At 34.5% G+C, this 19,624-nt stretch overlaps 1 protein-coding gene across 3 annotated transcripts in view; it reads right to left on the bottom strand.

Annotated features, from left to right (window-relative positions):
* The window catches only part of LOC127957305 (microtubule-associated serine/threonine-protein kinase 4), a 145,862-nt gene extending 130,813 nt beyond the window's left edge, over window positions 1–15,049 (bottom strand). For 2 of the 3 annotated variants that reach the window (XM_052555774.1, XM_052555773.1), the window contains exon 1: window positions 14,588–15,043. In XM_052555774.1, coding sequence (XP_052411734.1) covers window positions 14,588–14,848 — 261 coding nt within the window. In that variant the 5' untranslated portion in view covers window positions 14,849–15,043. Of the gene's footprint in view, window positions 1–14,587 lie in introns of all 3 variants that reach the window. The other variant, XM_052555772.1, reaches the window with a different exon arrangement.
* Between the last annotated feature and the right edge of the window lie 4,575 nt (window positions 15,050–19,624).

The raw sequence follows: 19,624 nt of genomic DNA on the forward strand, positions 1-19,624 counted from the left end.
AATAACCCCATTCAAAAGTTTGGGAACCCTTGGTTCTGTGTGTGGTTACCTTGATAATCCATGTCTTTCTGTTTTGTGATGGTTGTGCATGATTCCCTTGTTTGTTCTGAACAGTTAAACTGAGAACTGTTCTTCAGAAAAATCTTTAAGGGCCTGCAGATTCTTCAGTTTTCCAGCATCTTTGCATATTTGATCCCTTTCCAGCCGTGACTGTATGATTTTGAGATGCATCTTTGAGGGCAATAGAGGACAATTGAGGCACTCAAACACAACTATTAAAAAAGGTTCAAACATTCACTTATGCTCCAGAAGGAAATGATGTATTAAGAGCTGGGGGATGAAAACTTAGTCTAGTCTTGCATACTACATAACTGTTAGTGAAACTCAGAGTGTTTTGCCAACAAATATAATTGGACAGAGGTGAACATTTACTGAATAACCAGTGAACCTCTGCAGATTGCTCCACTGTAGTGATGGCCGATTCGTGAACGAATCGTTCAATTTAACCGGTTCTTCTTAGTGAACCGGTTGAACCAGTTCACCAAATCGAACTGAATCGTTTGAAACGGTTCACGTCTCCAATAAGCATAAATCCACAAATTACTTAAGCTGTTAACTTTTTTAACGTGACTGACACTCCCTCTGAGTCAGAATAAACCAATATCCCGGGGTAATCCATTTACTCAAACAGTACACTGAATGAAATGCTGTGAAGACCGAACTGAAGATGAACACCGAGCCGAGCCAGATAATGAACGAACACGCCCACTGCTGGAGCAGTTCTCGTTCTCGAGTCAAGAACCGGTTGCTTCGGTTTTCGGATCACCAGTATACTCAACCGAGAATCGTTTCTGTCGGACGCGTCCGATTTGAGAACCGATGAGCTGATTCTCGTTCTCGAGTCAAGAACCGGTTGCTTCGGTTTTCGGATCACCAGTACACTCAACCGAGAATCGTTTCTGTTGGACGTGTCCGAATTGAGAACCGATGAACTGATGATATTGCGCATGCGTGTAATTTTGTAAGTATTTTGTTAAACATCGGAAAGTGTGATAAAATAGCTATATTTTATTTTTATTTTTTTTTATTATTATTTTTTTTAGATTGATGTTTCCAATCTGTATATTGTATATAATGTATAGGCCAAATGGGTTTTCAGGGAAGTTGGACAATAATTAAGACTCTAAAGACTCTTATGTTTAATAGGAATAAGGGATGATTTATGAGATATCTGTACTGTATTTATAGTTAATGATGACACATTCACAAATTGAGTTTGTAGTAAACAGAACATGAACACGAGTAGAGCAGCTGATGACACTGAACTGCAGCATGTGCCGGTTAGAGCGATTCTCGTTCTCGAGTCAAGAACCGGTGGCATCGGTTTTAGGATCATCAGTACACTCAACCGAGAATCGTTTCTGTCGGACGCGTCCGAATTGAGAACCGATGAACTGATGATACTGCGCATGCGCTATTCAGCGTGAAGCCAACTGACTCACACCATGTCTGAACCGAAGGGATTCTTTTGGTGATTGATTCTGATTCTGTACTAGTAACGTTATGAGCGCGGGTATTTCGAGGGCTTGGATGAAGGGCAATCTGGCGAAACGTAAGTTAATTTAATAAAAAATACATCGCAATGGATTATGTTTAGTAAGTGGATCATGGTTTCTGCGCTGATGACACCTAATTTATTTACTTTATATCTTCAAGACTTAAATCCTCATATGCACATTATTGCTGTTACTGTATTTAGGTGTTGTTGCAAAACTCAAATGTAAACTTTTCATGATTATGAGGTTTTAACTGACTAAAGTTATGATTACTGACTTTATATATTTGAATGTTTGATAGACGTGACGCCATTACGTCATCGCCAATGACGTCATTACGTCGAGCGTGAAAGAACCGATGAACCGGTTTTTTTAACCGGTTTATTGAATCGAACCGTCCGAAAGAACCGGTTCGCGGAAAAGAATCGAACTTCCCATCACTACTCCACTGGGTAATACAAGAATTTAGGGGAGAGTTACTTCCATGAGTGTGCTTGAAACAGAGTAGAAGCTCACTGGAAGCTTGACCTCCGATCATAATTTTAGCAACTACGTTGAGAATTTGACAACAGAGGGGGAGTAAAAGACTTACTCCAGGGAATGAGTGAAAGTTAAAACATTTGGACAGTCCTTAATGTTTCTCCCTTTTTATTAGTGGTTTATCTCTACATTTGTCACTGACAGTCCCTTGATCTTTCATGATCAGTCAGCAGACAAATTCAGTCCTTGAGTACAAAATATGACTTATCGGGTCAAGGTTTTAAGCCATCCTGGTGCTACCTTTTAATTAGCACATCTGTGGGCATTTTTTGATTTCACCAGAACTTACAGTTTCTGCACTCATTATAACACACATGGGCAAAATTAAAACAACAGGATATGTAATGCGAGTAATTTAATATAGTGGTGACACATATGCATAGGCAAATATGGGCTTCTGTTGGTTGGTTGTTGAGCTATCAAAGAGAATGGCCTCTGCCTAAATACACAACAGATCTAGGTCATTTACCCTTCCTACCAACTTACAAACAGCAGTGTTTGTTTACATGCTGATGTCATAGGACTTTCTGGTCATCTTTGTGTATCAGATTACTTCACTTGTGCATTACACTGCCATGAAAACAGATCTTGAACTGCAATCTCTCCCTGCTGCTAATGTCATTATAAACACATTTTCCATTACTACAAGTTGTCTGAGCATCTGCTCAGTGGTGTCTCATATGTCACTGTCAGAAATGAATCAACATTAGAACCTATATCATATGCAAAAGGTCAACCTTCACGATAGGAGTTTTGCTGTGGCCCATATGCCCAAAATAGCCAAGGATAATATATTAAACACTAGTCAAGTAAACCATGTAACCACCAGCCACAACAACACTGAAACATGGGGAAATGGCAAGGTATTATTTGGTTATGCTTTTCTTAAAGCTTACCACAAAATGGTATTTTTATCCTTAATGGTGTCATGAAATAAAGAATCAAACTGTTCTTGACATTTATACATACAAGTGTTACTATACAATTAGGGATGTAACGATGCAACCTGAGCAAAAAAAAAAAGTCGGTTAAGGTATTAAACCAATTGCAACAATTGGTGGTCGGGGTTCATATGAATGAAGGGAATTGATTGTCTTGAGAAAAATTTAGATTGACAAATTCTATAAAAGATTTGTATAAATAATAATAAAAAATAAAAGTTTGAAATAACATGAGGGCAAATAAATAAGTATTTATCATTGTTGGATTATGTAATGGTAAAGGGCCCATAAGTAAAGTTAAAATGTAACATGAAATTGATTAAAAAATAGCAGTTTATTGTGCAAAGATAACTACAATAAAAGAAATGAAAAATTTCGGAAATTTCATCCTAAAGAAAAAAATATATTACACTCCAAATTTGAGCTGTGCAATTAATCGATTAATTTCGATTTCTGCTTTTAATGATTGTGAACACACAATAAATCTAGATAAAATATTATTGCGCCCCATTCCGCCCACTTTCTAGCTTTCGTTCCTCTATAAAAGCCCACTTTCACATGCAAATCAGTAAAATCATATAACATGACTTTTGAGATGTGATTGATTTATTGAAGTGTATTACATTGACATTTAGGATTTAGCAGCGACTTACAAATGAGGACAATGAATGCAAATCAAAATCGACAAAAGAGCAATGAAATGCAACGCTATAACATGTCTCAGTTAACTTAAAGTAGTACACGTAGCAAGGGTTTTATTTTATCATGTATTAGATTTATTTAAAAAGTGCTAAAGAGAACTTGTGCCCTTTCTAAGTGGGAGTTCTGTGTATGTGGTCAGAGATGAAACAGAACACGGACATGTAAATTCAACTTTAGGTCAAGCTGCGCACCTAAACGGTCAAATACACACACAAATGTGTCAAAATATGGTGCTTAGTGATTATTCAGGTTAACATTTGTCTGTTATGTAATAAAAAAACAAACATCTGAGAATGAAAATACATGTGTAAGGGTAAATTGTCTTGCAGCTCTTAAAGTGACAGTGGGCTATATTCCTGCTGCTACCGTTTTTTTTTTTTTTTTTTTTTTAAATCGGACAACAACAAAAGAAAATTTAAAAAAAAAAAATCAAAAATCACACACTGCTCTTGATTGAAGGACTTTGTAGTTGTAATAAGAAAACAAAGAAAGTTTCATTCTTAAAGTGAAGACTACGCTGTTTTATTTTACATTTCATTATTCATTTTTTTTAACTGAATAAGCTACTTGAGACTTGCATAAAAAACCAGCACAGTTGGTTTCATTTGTATCTTTTTTGCCATATGAGCTGCACTACTCCCAATTATGAAAAACTCCAGTGCAGCAGCTAACGTCATAATTGTACATCTGCCTGACCTTAACATTTCCCCTGCTCCATTTCCAACTAAATCATGTTCCTCTGAAGGTTAAACAGTTCATGTTACTGTGCTGTGCTGCTGGGGTCAGCCTCACCAGAACGTCCCGGTGTCACAGAAGTTCCCACTGCCCTTAAAGAGGCATGTCACCCCTCACACTGTACTGCTCCTTTCCCTGAAGTTTTACTGGTGTCAATAGCTCTGCAAAATCTCAGTAGCAAAGCCATATTTCCTGTGTTGACAAAACCTCCCTCTGGACATAAACAGATGTGTTTTTAGAAGCATGGTCGAGTACACGTGCTTGCACATTTCTTATATTTGGAGGAAAAGGAAATTGCTCTTCATCATTATTTGGACATGTTCATTCATGAAGGAACTCCCAAAATGCCAGGGAAGTATGCCAGATGAAAATGTGTCTACTAGCAAACATCAAACCACACCATGCAGATTCACCGTTCAAAATTCTGGGTTCAGTTCAGTCAAGCTCAATCTACAACATTTGTGGCATATTGATGATTTCTAAAACAGTCCACGTCTTCCTTTTCTTAAACAAACAAACAAAATCAAATCTAGGTTACAGTGAGAAACAGTGTTGTCAAAAGACCCGGTACTTCGGTACCAAGTCGGTACTAAAAAAATGAAAATGTCATGGTACCAGGTTTCTTTAGGTACCGGTGGTACCGAGTGCCCGGTCAACCCGGTGAAAACGTGGATGGAATCTCAAAATCAAGTCATGAAAATGAAACTTACATTTTATTATGGACAGTCATTTTATTATGGAATTTGTCAAAGTTAGCATAAATTAATCAAATCTCCTATTGGACCAGTATCTGTAAATGTTAAGCTACAAAAGTTGGTTGAAATATGAATCCTGCATGTTCTGTATCTCTGTGTGAATGAATGAATGGCAGAGACGAAGGGTTTGTTTACTACATAGACAGAAGAGCGTGACGCTTGCGGTAATTTCAGCATCTCCCGTCTCATTGAGGACATAAATACAAACAACATCACCAGAACTGAAGTCACGCTTCACAAGCATTTTACCGTTTCATTTGAGTAAAACCAGTGTCAATATAAAAGGTATTCATGGTAGCCCATCAAAATAAAAGTTAAAACTTTATTTTTTAAAGAAATAAATCACAAAATATTTCTTCAATGTTTTAATTTTAATAGCAAATCCCCTTTATTTATTTACCAAAAAATAAAATGTGTTTAAATTTCATTAATTAAAAGACAAATTAAATTTGGGTGAAACTTGTTTACTGTTTTCAATAATTATATTACTTGTAGAAAAACTTTAAACAAATAGTTTTTGCATTAAGAAATAAGTATAAAGAATGGTTGGTTTTATTTTTAGTGCTAAAAAGTTTTTTTTTTTGCATATTTTTGTGTTTTGCTTTGGTACCGAAATTGGTACCGAGACCCGTGGGTTTTCAGTGGTATCGGTACTGAATACTGAAATTTTGGTACTGTGACTACACTAGTGAGAAACTTACAATTCAATCCATAAATGCTAAAATACTGAACTTTTTTTTCTGCTTTTAAAACCTCAAAACAATTGGTTCAAATTCACTTCCCCTGTTTGTTTGTTGACTTATTTTAAGAAAACAATGGACAGGTTGAAATTATTTTGTGAAAATCAACAATAATTCAAAAATGCTGTTTTACTCTACAAACCCAATTTACGCTGAACTTTGAATATTCCTTTAAAAAGGCACAAAAATGAGAAATTGCTTCATCAATAAGAAAATTTTGTTTGTGAAAAAGATAAACAGAAAAGATCATTTGAAAAGCAGTCGTTTCATATAAAATTTTAGATGGACAGTATGTGAACTGGAACATACTGTACTCTGAGAGAGCAGGCTTCAAGACAAAACTGGATCATTCCCATTATAAATCAACAAAGTCTTCACACAGTACGGTAAAACTAGATCACACTTGCAATGTAGACAGCTTTGTGGTTATAATGGGGATACATAGGATCAAGTTTAGTCACTATACTTTTTGCTCTGTGTGCAGTATATCGGTCTAAAATCAAGATAAGATTACTGCTCCCAAATCATAGGATACTCCAAAAATAGTAAGCCACAGTTAAAGCCACGGTTAAAATGATTAATGCTTTCAACATACCTCGCCTCAGTACAAACTTGTAAGTCGACTTAGAGAGCAAATGTGAGAATGATTATAATGATTATAATGATTATGATTTTACAATGATGTGTCTGTCATTGCAGTGTCAACTGACCTTATACATAAATGCCATTTCAGATGCAGCTTTTGAGAACAAATTTATGGGTAAATTGCTGCCTTAAATGTTTATGTGAAAGAAAAAAATCAGTAACACTTGATTTTAAGGACCAATTTGTACTATTAACTGCTTATTAGCATGCATATTAGTACTAGCATACTGTCTGTTTGTTAGTAATTTTAAAGCACATATTAATGCCTAATTCTGTATGAAAATAGTTTTGATCACTTAATCTTACCCAACACCTAAACTTTACAACTACATTACTAATTATTAATAAATAGCAAATTAGGAGTTTTTTGAGGGAAAAAGTCTAAATTAATAGAGAATGTGTTCCCTTTTCGCTAAAGTGTTACCAAAAAATCTATACTGAATCAAAATATTTATTTCCAAAGCTACTTTTTGTAATGTATATTCCATGCTTTTCTTATTCAGCACATTAATGACTTCATCTTTTGGGGGTAATTTCTCAGCCTAAATTAACGTGTGATTAACCTGCGATGAATCTGATTCATAAATCAGCAAAATATTTAACTTAAAAAAATAAATATAAAATCTTTCTTGAAAGCAATAAAAATTAAAAAGATAAAACATTGTTTTAAAATGCTCAATATATAATAAATCGACAACAAATATATTTTCATTAACCCGGCCTTTATGAAAAATGGAGGTTTGTAAAGTTTCTGCTAGTTATAAAGTTCCACTGCTCATTTATAGTGTAGACAGTGCTTGAAGAATGTTACGCAAACCAGTTCACACTTCCCTAAAAAAACGGATGTATTTGCTAAGCCTTTCACTTTCCCTGGATCCTCAGGCTTAGCGTGCGTCTTTGATAATGGAGTATTGTAAACAGAATCCATCTCAAACAGCCATCAGGTCAAAAGACTGAACACAGATACAATTTATGAAGAACAGACACCATAGTTTACATTAAATACATTACAAAATGGTTTGTTGTGACCTCAGCCAAGCTTCCACACAGGTGTTAACAGTAAGCCATAAACTCAATTGACCACACGGTCAGCTATAGTGCAATTATATGATTAGCAGCTTCAAATTCAACACCATTTCAGAATTAAAATAATGTTTAGTTCTTATAAGGATATATTCTACCTATACTACAACAAAAATATGTTGAGTCAATAACACTAATACATAATGGCCAATATCAAAAGCTATATAGATTGAAAATTAAATTTTTCTCTATTCTTACCCTACAACCATCAGAAGATGTCCACACTGGTGCCATGAAATTCCTTTTCAATGCCATTAAAAGATTTTCCCAGAAGCCAATGTTATATCGGTCTCATCAACAGTGGACCAAGAGAAACCAATAAATCAACAGCAAACAGACAGGCATGCTGTGGATGAGATGACATCACCCACAATAGACACAGGAGAAACCCTAAACAGATTAACGTTAAATCCTCTTAGCAAGCAAGTCATTCATTCTACCAACACTCTACATCCTCTTTACAGGTCCGAGAAACACTGTTAAAATAAATGGATGGTTATTTATAACACCGGAAATGGAGTTTCACTTGTCGAGTCCTGATGAGAGCTCAACAATAGATAAATCTGATTGAGTATATATAAATATAAAAATAAATAAAAATACAAAGTTAGCACATAACAGCGTTCATCACTTTGAGAACAATTCACCCTCATGAGATCATGAATGATTCACGGTCAAAAATTTGACCAGAAAAGATTAAAGGTATGAAACCGAGATTACAACAATAATCAGGGAAACATTAATATCATTTTAATAATGTACTATCATCTTAAAGATTAAGTCTTGACTCAACAAATGCATTAGAACAGAACAGCCAGAGTATATTCACTGCCCTTGATTCTTAATGATTTTTTAATGTCTCTTATGTTCATCAAGGCTGTAATTATTTAATTATTTAATCAAAAATACAGAAATAAAAACTGTAATATTGTGAAATATTATTGCAATTTCTTATATTGATGTGACACTGACTATATACTTTGTGACACTGCACTGATTTTTTATTGACCATTACTTTAGTCTTCAGTGCCACATGATCCTTCAGAAATAATTATAACTTAATTCTTAATATTTTTTGGAACCTGTGATAATTTGATTTTTCGATGCACAAAAAAAGTTAAAAAGAACAATTTCTTTAGAATAGAAACCTTTTCTAACAATGTAAGTTTTACTATTGCTTTTTAACCATTCAACAATGAATAAAAGTATTAATTTCTTTAAAAAAGAAAGAAAGAAAGAAAATTTACTGACTCTAGCATTTTGAATGTAGTGTATATTGTAACATAAAATTTATATTTTTAATAAACACTTATTTTAACCTGAAATTATAATGATGCTGAAAATGTATCTGTGCTCTACAGGAATAAATTTTATTTTAAAGTATATTAAAGTAGAAAACAGTTTAAAATACAAAAAGTTAAATTGCAATTAAATTTCACCAAATTGTTTTTATATTACATTACATTACATTTACATTTATTCATTTAATAGACGCTTTTATCCAAAGCGACTTACAGATGAAGACAGTGGAAGCAATCAAAAACAACAAAAAGAGCAATGATATATAAGTGCTATAACAAGTCTCAGTTAGGTTAACACAGTACACGTAGCATGGGATTTTAACTAATATAATAAATAAAAAGAAAAACAGATAGAATAAAAAAATAAAAGAATAGAGCAAGCTAGTTAGAGGTCTTTACACATACACACACACACATACATAGAAAGGTAGTTCGATTTTTTAAAGAATAGAATTAGAATAGTGAGTGTTAAAGTTAGAGGGTCAAATAAAGATGGAAGAGATGTGTTTTAAGCCGATTCTTGAAGATGGCTAAGGACTCAGCTGCTCAGATTGAGTTTGGGAGTTCATTCCACCAGAAGGGAACATTTAATTTAAAAGTCCGTAAAAGTGACTTTGTGCTTCTTTGGGATAGCACAATCAAGCGACGTTCACTTGCAGAACGCAAGCTTCTAGAGGGCACATAAGTCTGAAGTAATGAATTTAGGTAAATGGGTGCAGAGCCAGTGGTAGTTTTGTAGGCAAACATCAATGCCTTGAATTTTATGCGAGCAGCTATTGGAAGCCAGTGCAAATTGATAAACAGAGGTGTGACGTGTATTCTTTTTGGCTCATTAAAAATTAATCTTGCTGCCGCGTTCTGAATTAATTGTAAAGGTTTGATAGAATTGGCTGGAAGACCTGCCAAGAGGGCATTGCAATAGTCCAGCCTGGACAGAACAAGAGCTTGAATAAGGAGTTGTGCAGCATGTTCCGAAAGAAAGGGCATGATCTTCTTGATGTTGAATAAAGCAAATCTGCAGGATCGGACAGTTTTAGCAATGTGGTCTGAGAAAGTCAGCTGATCATCAATCATAACTCCAAGGCTTCTAGCTGTTTTTGAAGGAGTTATGGTTGATGTGCCTAACTTGATGGTGAAATTGTGATGGACGATGGGTTTGCTGGAATCACAAGCAGTTCTGTCTTGGCAAGGTTGAGTTGAAGGTGATGGTCCATCATCCAGGAAGAAATGTCAGTTAGACAAGCTGAGATGCGAAGAGCTACCGTTGGATCATCAGGATGGAATGAGAGGTAGAGTTGAGTGTCATCAGCATAGCAGTGGTATGAAAAGCCATGTTTCTGAATGACAGAACCTAATGATGCCATGTAGACAGAGAAGAGAAGTGGTCCAAGAACTGAGCCCTGAGGCACCCCAGTAGTTAGATGCTGAGATTTGGACACCTCACCTCTCCAAGATACTTTGAAGGACCTATCTGATAGGTAAGACTCAAACCATTGAAGTGTTGTTCCTGAGATGCCTTTCGCCAGTAGCGTTGATAGGAGGATCTGGTGGTTAACCATGTCAAAAGCAGCGGACAGATCAAGCAGGATAAGTACTGAAGATTTAGATTCTGCTCTTGCCAGTCTTAGAGCTTCAACAACTGAGAGCAAGGCCGTCTCAGTTGAATGTCCATTTCTGAAGCCAGATTGGTTGCTGTCAAGGAGATTGTTGTGTGTGAGAAATGTAGAGACTTGTTTGAACACAGCTCGTTCAAGTGTTTTTGCAATAAAAGGAAGAAGGGAAACTGGTCTGTAGTTCACTAAAAGAGATGAGTTGAGGTTGGGTTTCTTAAGTAGTGGAGTTATACGTGCCTGTCTAAATGATGAGGGAAAAACACCAGTGTGGAGGGAAGTGTTGATGATGTGAGTGAGTGCAGGTACAACTTCAGGAAAAATGGCTTGAAGGAGATGAGATGGAATTGGATCAAGGGGGCAAGTTGTAGGGTGATTAAAAAGGATGAGTTTTGACACTTCTGCCTCAGAGAGTGAAGAGAAGGATGTAAATGAGTTTACGTTTGCTGGTGATATGAGCTTGACTGATTGTGGTGTGGAAAATTGTGCACTAATGTGTTTAATTTAATTTTATTAATGAAAAACATTGCAAAGTCGTCAGCTACTAGAGATGAAGCAGGAGGAGGAGGCGGAGGACAAAGAAGTGAGGAAAATGTTTTAAAAAGCATGCGAGAGTTAGATAAATTGTTAATTTTGTTATGGTAGTATGTCCTTTTAGCAGAGGAGACATTAGCAGAGAAAGAATATAGGAGTGACTGATACACAATAAGATCAGTAGTATTTTTGGACTTGCGCCACACCCTTTCAGAAGCTCTAAGCTTAGAACGGTGTTCGCGTAGAACATCAGATAACCAAGGGGCAGAAGGGGTGTTACGGGCTGGCCTGGAAGATAAGGGGCAAACAGTGTCTAAACAAGATGTAAGAGTGGAGCAGAAAGTATCAGTAGCACTGTTAGCATCCAAAGATGCAAACAGTTTAGGGGAAGGAAGTGAAGATGAAACCATTGCAGATAGCCGGGAGGGTGAAAGTGTGCGTAGGTTACGTCGAAAGATGACATGTGGAGGGGTAAGTGATGTGTCAGGGATCATGTTGAGGTTAAGAGTGAGGAAGAAGTGATCCGACGTGTGCAGTGGAGTAACCAGAACATGATCAGTAGAGCAGTTTCGTGTATAAATAAGGTCCAGTTGGTTGCCTGATTTGTGAGTAGCAGTAGTTGACACTCGGTTGAGATCAAAAGAGGCAAGGCATATTATATATATAATTAGCTTTGGGCAACCCAAGTTCAAATCCCGGACTGTGGTCTTTTCCAATCCAGACCACCCTTTCCAACATCAATTTAGGACACTCTATGAGCTAATAAAGACAAAACGCCTGTCTGAACAAAGCCTGGGTGCTGTACCATCTCTCAACAACTTGCTGCTCTTTCATCATAAGTTCATTATTTAAAGGTTACTGCACCATTTGCAGCACTAAAGGGAATTGGTTTAATCAATGTTGCTGTGTTTGGTGGTTGACATGCCCAAACAAATAGAACAGAACCTGCCTCAGTAGAATCAACATACAAAAAACTGCACATTAAGACTGGAAAGGAGAAACTTTTTACCATTCAAAGCCACCTGGCTAAAATCAAAAACCTAACTGCTACACCACAACCACCATCCCAGAAAGCTGTCTGTCCTCATATAGTCTCTAAAGCAACAACTGTAAGCATCAAAGGCATGCTCAGGACAGCGCCGCAGTGTTGCAGTCTTTGCATTGACATCTATTGCTTTTCTGGGCCAGTATTCATGAGGGAAAGGGTGAAAAGAGAAAGAGGCTATTTAACAGAACTATAACGGGGTTGATGAGTGAAAGCAGTCAAGTTTGGGATGAAATACTGTAATGCACAAGAAATCACTAAGAAGGAAAAATAAATTGAGGATCCAAACATTTTGGTGTGCTACATAAAATCAAATGCTCAGAATTTTGAAAAAAAAGTCCATAATGTCTTTTTGTAAGTCCTGACTTTAAGTCTTTCCATTCATCATTTTAACAATATAACAAAGTACAGTGTTGATAATGCCTTAGTGTATACTGATTTAGATTTTTGCCACTTATGTCATAAGTTCCGTTAACTACAATATCACAAATACATGTAGACCAGGCTCTTTGATTGTTCACACGAAAGGTGTATAAATATTGTTTCCACTCGCTGGACCTGGCTGTAAGTAAACAGTTGATGACGTGGCTCTGAGACTGACAAGCATCTCAGGTATCTGATTGGTGTGGCCAAGTCATCTAATCCTCGGGCAAGCCAATTAGATGTTGCTCCCAGTGAAAAGGGTCTGACATATTAGCTATGCTGGACAAACCAGTAAGGAAGAGTTTGACAATGACTAACCTACTTTTCAAGTTAGACTATGCAATCAAAGGCCACAGAATCCCTCCTTGGTTTTAAGGACTTACTTTATGAAACAAGCAAAAGGAAAAGGGTCTTTTGCTTTTAGACCATCTCCAAACTAAACACAACATATACAGCTGAATGAAACTGAAAGCAGATGAAAATGCATGTGAGAAAGTTCAAAGTACAAATGCAGAGTACCTGCAAATGAACACCTACAAATGACAACTGAACTGAAATAATTACAGCTTAATGACAAAAAAATACCCTGTCTGCAATCATTCTGAGATACAATACAACTGAGATACACTGAGTACAATATTGCATATATGCCTCTAGACAAACACCTTAACACTTTTAGGGTGAGACTAAGGAGGAATTATTTGTGAAAGGTAATTGGAGCATGAATAATAATTAATTAATAAATAAGATGATTTGGTGATGTCAAATGGAAAGGAAGGTCTGTTTAGATGTAGAGGGTCTTATTACATTTTGATAAAATATTATGAAAACACATATGCTACAATGAATCATTCACAATAAGACCTGGTACACGTATTCATAAAGTAAACAGGGTTGACTTGTTAACTTTAAGGTAATGCACAATTTAGGATGGATTAAAAAAAAAAAAAAATAATAATAATATATATATATATATATATATATATATATATATATATATATATATATATATATATATATATATATATATATATATATATATATATACACACAATAAAAATATAATAATAATAATAATAATAAAATACCAATTTACAAGCATGCCAACTGTGTGCTTTTGTATACTCTTCACATGGTTTAGGATAGTTTAAAAGCTACACTTAATATAATAATAAACAATGTCTCCCACTTATATCTAATAATTTGGCAAATCCATTTCCATAATGTTTTAAATATTTTGATAAAACAAACAAGTAAATACTAATGTGTAAATAATTATTTGGTTTAATAATGAAGTCTTCAGATAAAGGGATTTATTAATTATTAAACTCTGAACTATATAGCCTATCAAAAAAATATGAATAAAAGTCAGCAAATGTCTGTTTGTAATGAATATTACAAAATAACATGCAAATTGGTTTGTTGATGTGTTTATTTATTAGACATGCATGAATAAAGCAACTACATCTTTGTTAATAGTTAAACGTGGAAGAAAAAAAATTAAGTTAAACCTGGAGGAAGAAACGGAGTATGTAAAAGACGAGACCGATCATATGCGAATACTGAAGCCTCTCAATCGGAATATAGTATGCATGAACACGTGACCGTCTGTATAGTCATATCATTCCTGCATTAATTAGTTAATTCATTCATTCATTCATTCATTCATAAATAAACAAACAGCATCTGTGCAACACTTAGTTAGAGGTTTGAGCAAAATATAGCCTATATGGTTGCCGATTATCTATCAATCAATCAGTCAGTATAGAGAGGGGTAATATATTCCTCTACATTATTTCCCAAACCTTCTCCAAAACTAACAACATGGTAACTCTTTTTTTAACCAGTCAACAACACGCAGAGCGTTTTTGCTCAAACTAACACACATGCAGTGGCGTGCTTACAGCTTTCATTATGCAAACACACACAAACTTAATGTATCGAGTGTTCAGTGCTATAATACTTAATGTACTTTACCATTTCGTCCTCGTCCCCATCATTTTCTCCCTCTTCTTGGTAATCCCCATTTCTCGCATTTATCTCGTCGCTGCATTCATCAGAATCATTTCCCTTCACTTTGTCGTCAAGACCTACAAAATCTGAGGAGTGACATTTAAAATCCTCAAAGTTTAACTGGGATTCATACGGCTCGGCTCTCGTCTCGCCCTCTGACAGTGTGTCGGAGCCTGATGAATCTTCTCCGCCGCCTCCAAATGTTCCTGACAGCTCACTCTCCATTGCCCTAAAACATCACGTTAATTATCTTACACTAATGATATGCTGAAGGACACCGTATCCGAGCTCCTGCTAAGCGCCCGAGAGAACTTCCTTCACTGTTCTGCTGTAATTTTAACTAACATCAGTCTTCAAAACATGACAAACACCCATTAAAAGTGAAGTTTGTAGCGCGCCCTGCTTAACGCATTACTGCAGTGTCTTTAACTAAAGTCTGCGCTCATTGGCCAAACAAACTCCGCCCATCAGCCAATGAGAAAAGAGCGCGCTGGTCAAGGCCTTTTAAATCAATGGCGCACTACTGACCCTTGCGCCCACAGAAAACAAATTGCCTTGTCTAAATACCCACACATCCGGTCTTTGCACTTGACCACTTGACTACTTATATGACGTATTTCCTGTATTTAGTCCAAGTGTTTAAGTGAGCATGAAGACCACAAGTGTGTGTTCATTACCTGATGGTACACACTTACAGTGTTTTAAACTGCAAGTGTTTACAGAGTTTTATTTTTATTTACAATACTTTGCATTTTAAAAAATAACTTCTAAATGTCTGTTCAGTTGTCCCTATAACAGATGACACAATTTATTTTCTGGTACTTCTAATTAAGTGATAAAAATCAGTTCCAAATGTTGTACAAAATTAATATACTAATCTTTGCAGCAATAAAACGTCTAGTGCTTTGTTTTACTACCAAATTATATGTAATATCTTATTGTTAATAATATTTAACTTACATTGCAAAAGTTTCCGTGACCTCTCGCACGATCTTGGCAAAAAGTCTCACAATTTATTTCCAGAACATGATGCATGATGGCATACGCTAAATATGAATATTTATTATTTATTATTATATTTAATTGAATATCAAGATAGTGTGCATTTAGTGTGCATTAAGGGCACTGCGCTTCTCAAGTGGCCAAGACAGCAAGTGTGGGTATTTGGGCAAGGCAAATGGTTGACCAAAGAAGAACACTGATAGGTGTAGAGCTGCCATTTACAGCAGGAATTAAAAGGGCATTCTGTTTATTTTTCTGAAAACAACAGACACTAATTATTTGTATCATTTTACACGGGAGCCTGTGATTTGGCTTTATTGTGTACAATTGTTCTGTTCAGGTTACTTCTGTGTTGTTTCAGATTAAAACAGGCTTCCCATGTGCACTGAAAAATAATTAAGACCTTTTATAAAGTCTATAAGACACCCTGAAATCCATGAATGACATAATATAAAAACCCAATAGCATTTATTTTAATGAAAGATCTTAAGCACACTTTTAAAGAAAAACATTTAAAAGCAAGACATTGTTATATTTCAAACGGTGACACTCTGGGAGTTAGTAGTTGCAAAGTAACAGAATTTCTAAAGGGGGCCAAAGTCTCTGGGTATATAGTCTTTGAGGGGACCCATCAAAACAAATTGTAACCCAATAATCTCTGAACTGTAAGTGCATCTGTCATGTGTTTTAGGGAAAATCATATTTTTAATGCATGTAGGCTATACAAAATATAGAACATAGAAAAAAGAGTGAATTAATCCAAAGTGATTAAGAAAACCTGATTTTTTCAGATTTCATGTACGTGGTCAAACCATATTGCAGTCATTGTGCTTTATGAATAGCCTTGTGCTCTCAGGTGTTCGTTCTTGTAATTAGTGCATAAAGATTCACTTTAAACCCTTGTTACCTGAAATGTAACATTTTTTTTTTCAGTAAAATTCAATATAATATATTTTTGTTCCATAAATTTTTTTTCTTTTGTACTTTGAGAGAATTTTATGGTATTTATTCATATTTATGCAATAATTATGATACATTTTTCCTATTGAAAATAGTACACCTTTTTCCTAATTTCCTAATTTCCTAATTATATATATATATATATATATATATATATATATATATATATATATGTATATGTATATATATATATATATATATATATATATATATATATATATATATATATATATATATAATTTTTTATTTATTTATTTAGTTTTTATTATTATTTATGCAGTATTTCATATTAAAATCGAGACTAGGCCTTTAAAATACAGTTTTTGAAGGCAGAATAGCACCTCCTGGTGAGAGCAAAAAAATAAATAAAAGAATTCATGGTGTAACCACTAGATTCCTGTAAAGGCAAGGCAAGGCAAGTTTATTTATACAGTATAGCACATTTCGTACATATTGCTAATTCAAAGTGCTTTAAATAAAAGAAAGTAAAAATCATGAAGAAAAATTGTTTCAAAAATAAAACAAGCCATTTAAAATCTTAGATTTTTTTTTTTTTTAAATTACTTATTTAAAATGAATTTAAAAATATTAAAAAATATATACGACTCTATAGAGAGGCTTGTAATTTCCCTAATTGTTTTATAAATAATTGTTTAATTGTTTTTATTAGGTTGTGGATTTAAATGTATATTAAGGCATTCTTAAAGGCTTCTTTTTGTCAAGTTTTATATTTCTTATTATATTAAATGTTGATCTGAAGTGTAGGTTTTTGCATTATTATTCAAATTAAAATTATGCATTTAGCAGACGCTTTTATCCAAAGTGACTTACAGTGCATTCAGGCTATACATTTTTTACCTATCATATTAAGACATTCAAACCTAAATAAAAAAGCATTGTGTTACACATAAACATAAAAATTTTAAAACATTTTAATAAAAATGAACAGGAATGCTTTATCAGAGCTTAATCCTTCTGGGCCTGGTCAGATTTTAACCTCTTATTTCCATCTTCTGGCGTATTTTAGCCATATGGTTATAGCCATATCAATTCATTTAATTATGTATAAATCTGTATGTGTGTGTTTGTGAGTGTGTGTAAGAGTGTGAGTGGATGTTTTCTACTCTTGATGTTTTAGTGTAACCCCTTCTTTGCTGTCCATGTTTTTACTGCATTGTAGACCGATTATTACATTTATTTTACATAGTTGCAGTGTTACAGTTAACGGTACATAAGCTCGTAAGCGTGTGTATGTGTTTGTTTGTGTGTGTGTGTGGGGGGGGGGTGAACAAGTGTGTGTGTATGTTTTTGTGTTGTAATGAGTGTAAAAAAAAAATAATTTTAATGACCACTTAGCTTTTTTCACAACAATATTTGTGTTCACCATTCTGTTGAAGCTAAAACATTTTTAAAAATTCAAATTGTATAATTTAAAGGGTTAAGAGATTATCACCCAAAACAATCAGGTAAAATGTACTTATGCTCTATTATATTGCAATCGATTTAGAATCCCCAGACTGCTGAAGTGTAAAAAAGCAATGGGAGATGCTCTATGATCTCTCAATTAGCAAGTGTTTTGTACAGTTTTCAGCACTGTACAGCAACTATGCCACACCTTACATAACTGTAAACTTATAAATGTCAATTTATTAATCATTACAAGATTAATAGATTTGCTCTATAGCTCTTTCAAACACGTTTAAGGTTTGATTACTGACTATTTTAGGGACTTTAGAAAAAAAGCCACCATTGTGCACATTATCAAATCAAAGTCAAAGTGGTTACAGTAAGTAACTTTGCAACTACATGTCAGCTAAATATCACTAGTATTAGTAAACTGTTAGATTAGCGTTAGTAGAATACGTTGACATACTGTAGCTATTAAACAGACAGTGTATTAATACTGTAATTACTTGTAGGTGACATGCACATGCAAAGTTACTTATAATCAGTCTAATGTCTAAAGGGAACTATCAAATTAAAGTGTTAACATCTAAGTATGTAACTGTGCACTGTGACAGCCTACATTACACAGGTGAAATAGATAGTTAGTTAGTGAGTACATTTACTTCACACTAGATGGCGCTCATCTACAATAGTTTGATACTGTAAAGGTTTGTGAGAATATATTCTATATTCCAATTTTTTGAGAATAATATAAAATCAGATGTTTTATTGGGGTTAGGGATAGTGGTTCAGGGTTTATTAAAAAATAAATAAAAATCAAAAGAAGCAACTGAAATATCACATAGGCTAGATATTCAGACTCTTTGCCTTTTAGCTCAGATGCATCCCATTTCTCGGAATCATCTTTGAATATGTTTCTTCACTTTGACTAGAGCCTATCTGTGGCAAATTCAATAAATAGAAATTATGTGGAAAAGCACACTCATGTCTATGAAAATACATATCAGAGCAATAATTAATTGAATGCATTTTAGCATATGGCTGCAACTCAGCAACAATTTAAACTAAATACTTTTTGAATGCACCAAAAAAACAAACAAACAAAAAAAATAATAATAAAAAAAAATTCCACTGTCATTATCATCTCACTATCCTTGTAACATTCTAAGAAGATGTTGATTCAGTTTCAATCTTTACCACAAAGTCACGCAGAACAAAACAGCCCACACACTCTTATCTAAATCGAGGATCAAGAAGTCGTCTTCCATTCAGCAGGTAATCAAAGCAATGAGTGGTGAAGGTATTGATAATCTTAAAGGTGGGGGATTTTAAAACTGTGCTGTACATTACTCTAAATATATGACCAATTTCCTGTGAATGTCCCTTTGACTGCTCTATATATATTTGTCAAACAGTCTAGAAATGGCTGACTCACATTTTGGTGTTTAAGTTGGAAAAAATTTTAAATATGCAAAGGAAAAATATTTCAATCTTGCTCATGCTTGTTTCTCAGAATGAGACATGTTATATGTAAACTAAACGAAAGGATGTTCATTTTATCAAACCCACTGATCATCGTGTGGTTGCAGTTGTTTGCGCTGTCACAAAAACGTGTTACATGTGCTGTTAACT

Source organism: Carassius gibelio, chromosome B5 (assembly GCF_023724105.1).
Source record: "Carassius gibelio isolate Cgi1373 ecotype wild population from Czech Republic chromosome B5, carGib1.2-hapl.c, whole genome shotgun sequence".
Classification (NCBI taxonomy): Eukaryota; Metazoa; Chordata; class Actinopteri; order Cypriniformes; family Cyprinidae; genus Carassius; species Carassius gibelio.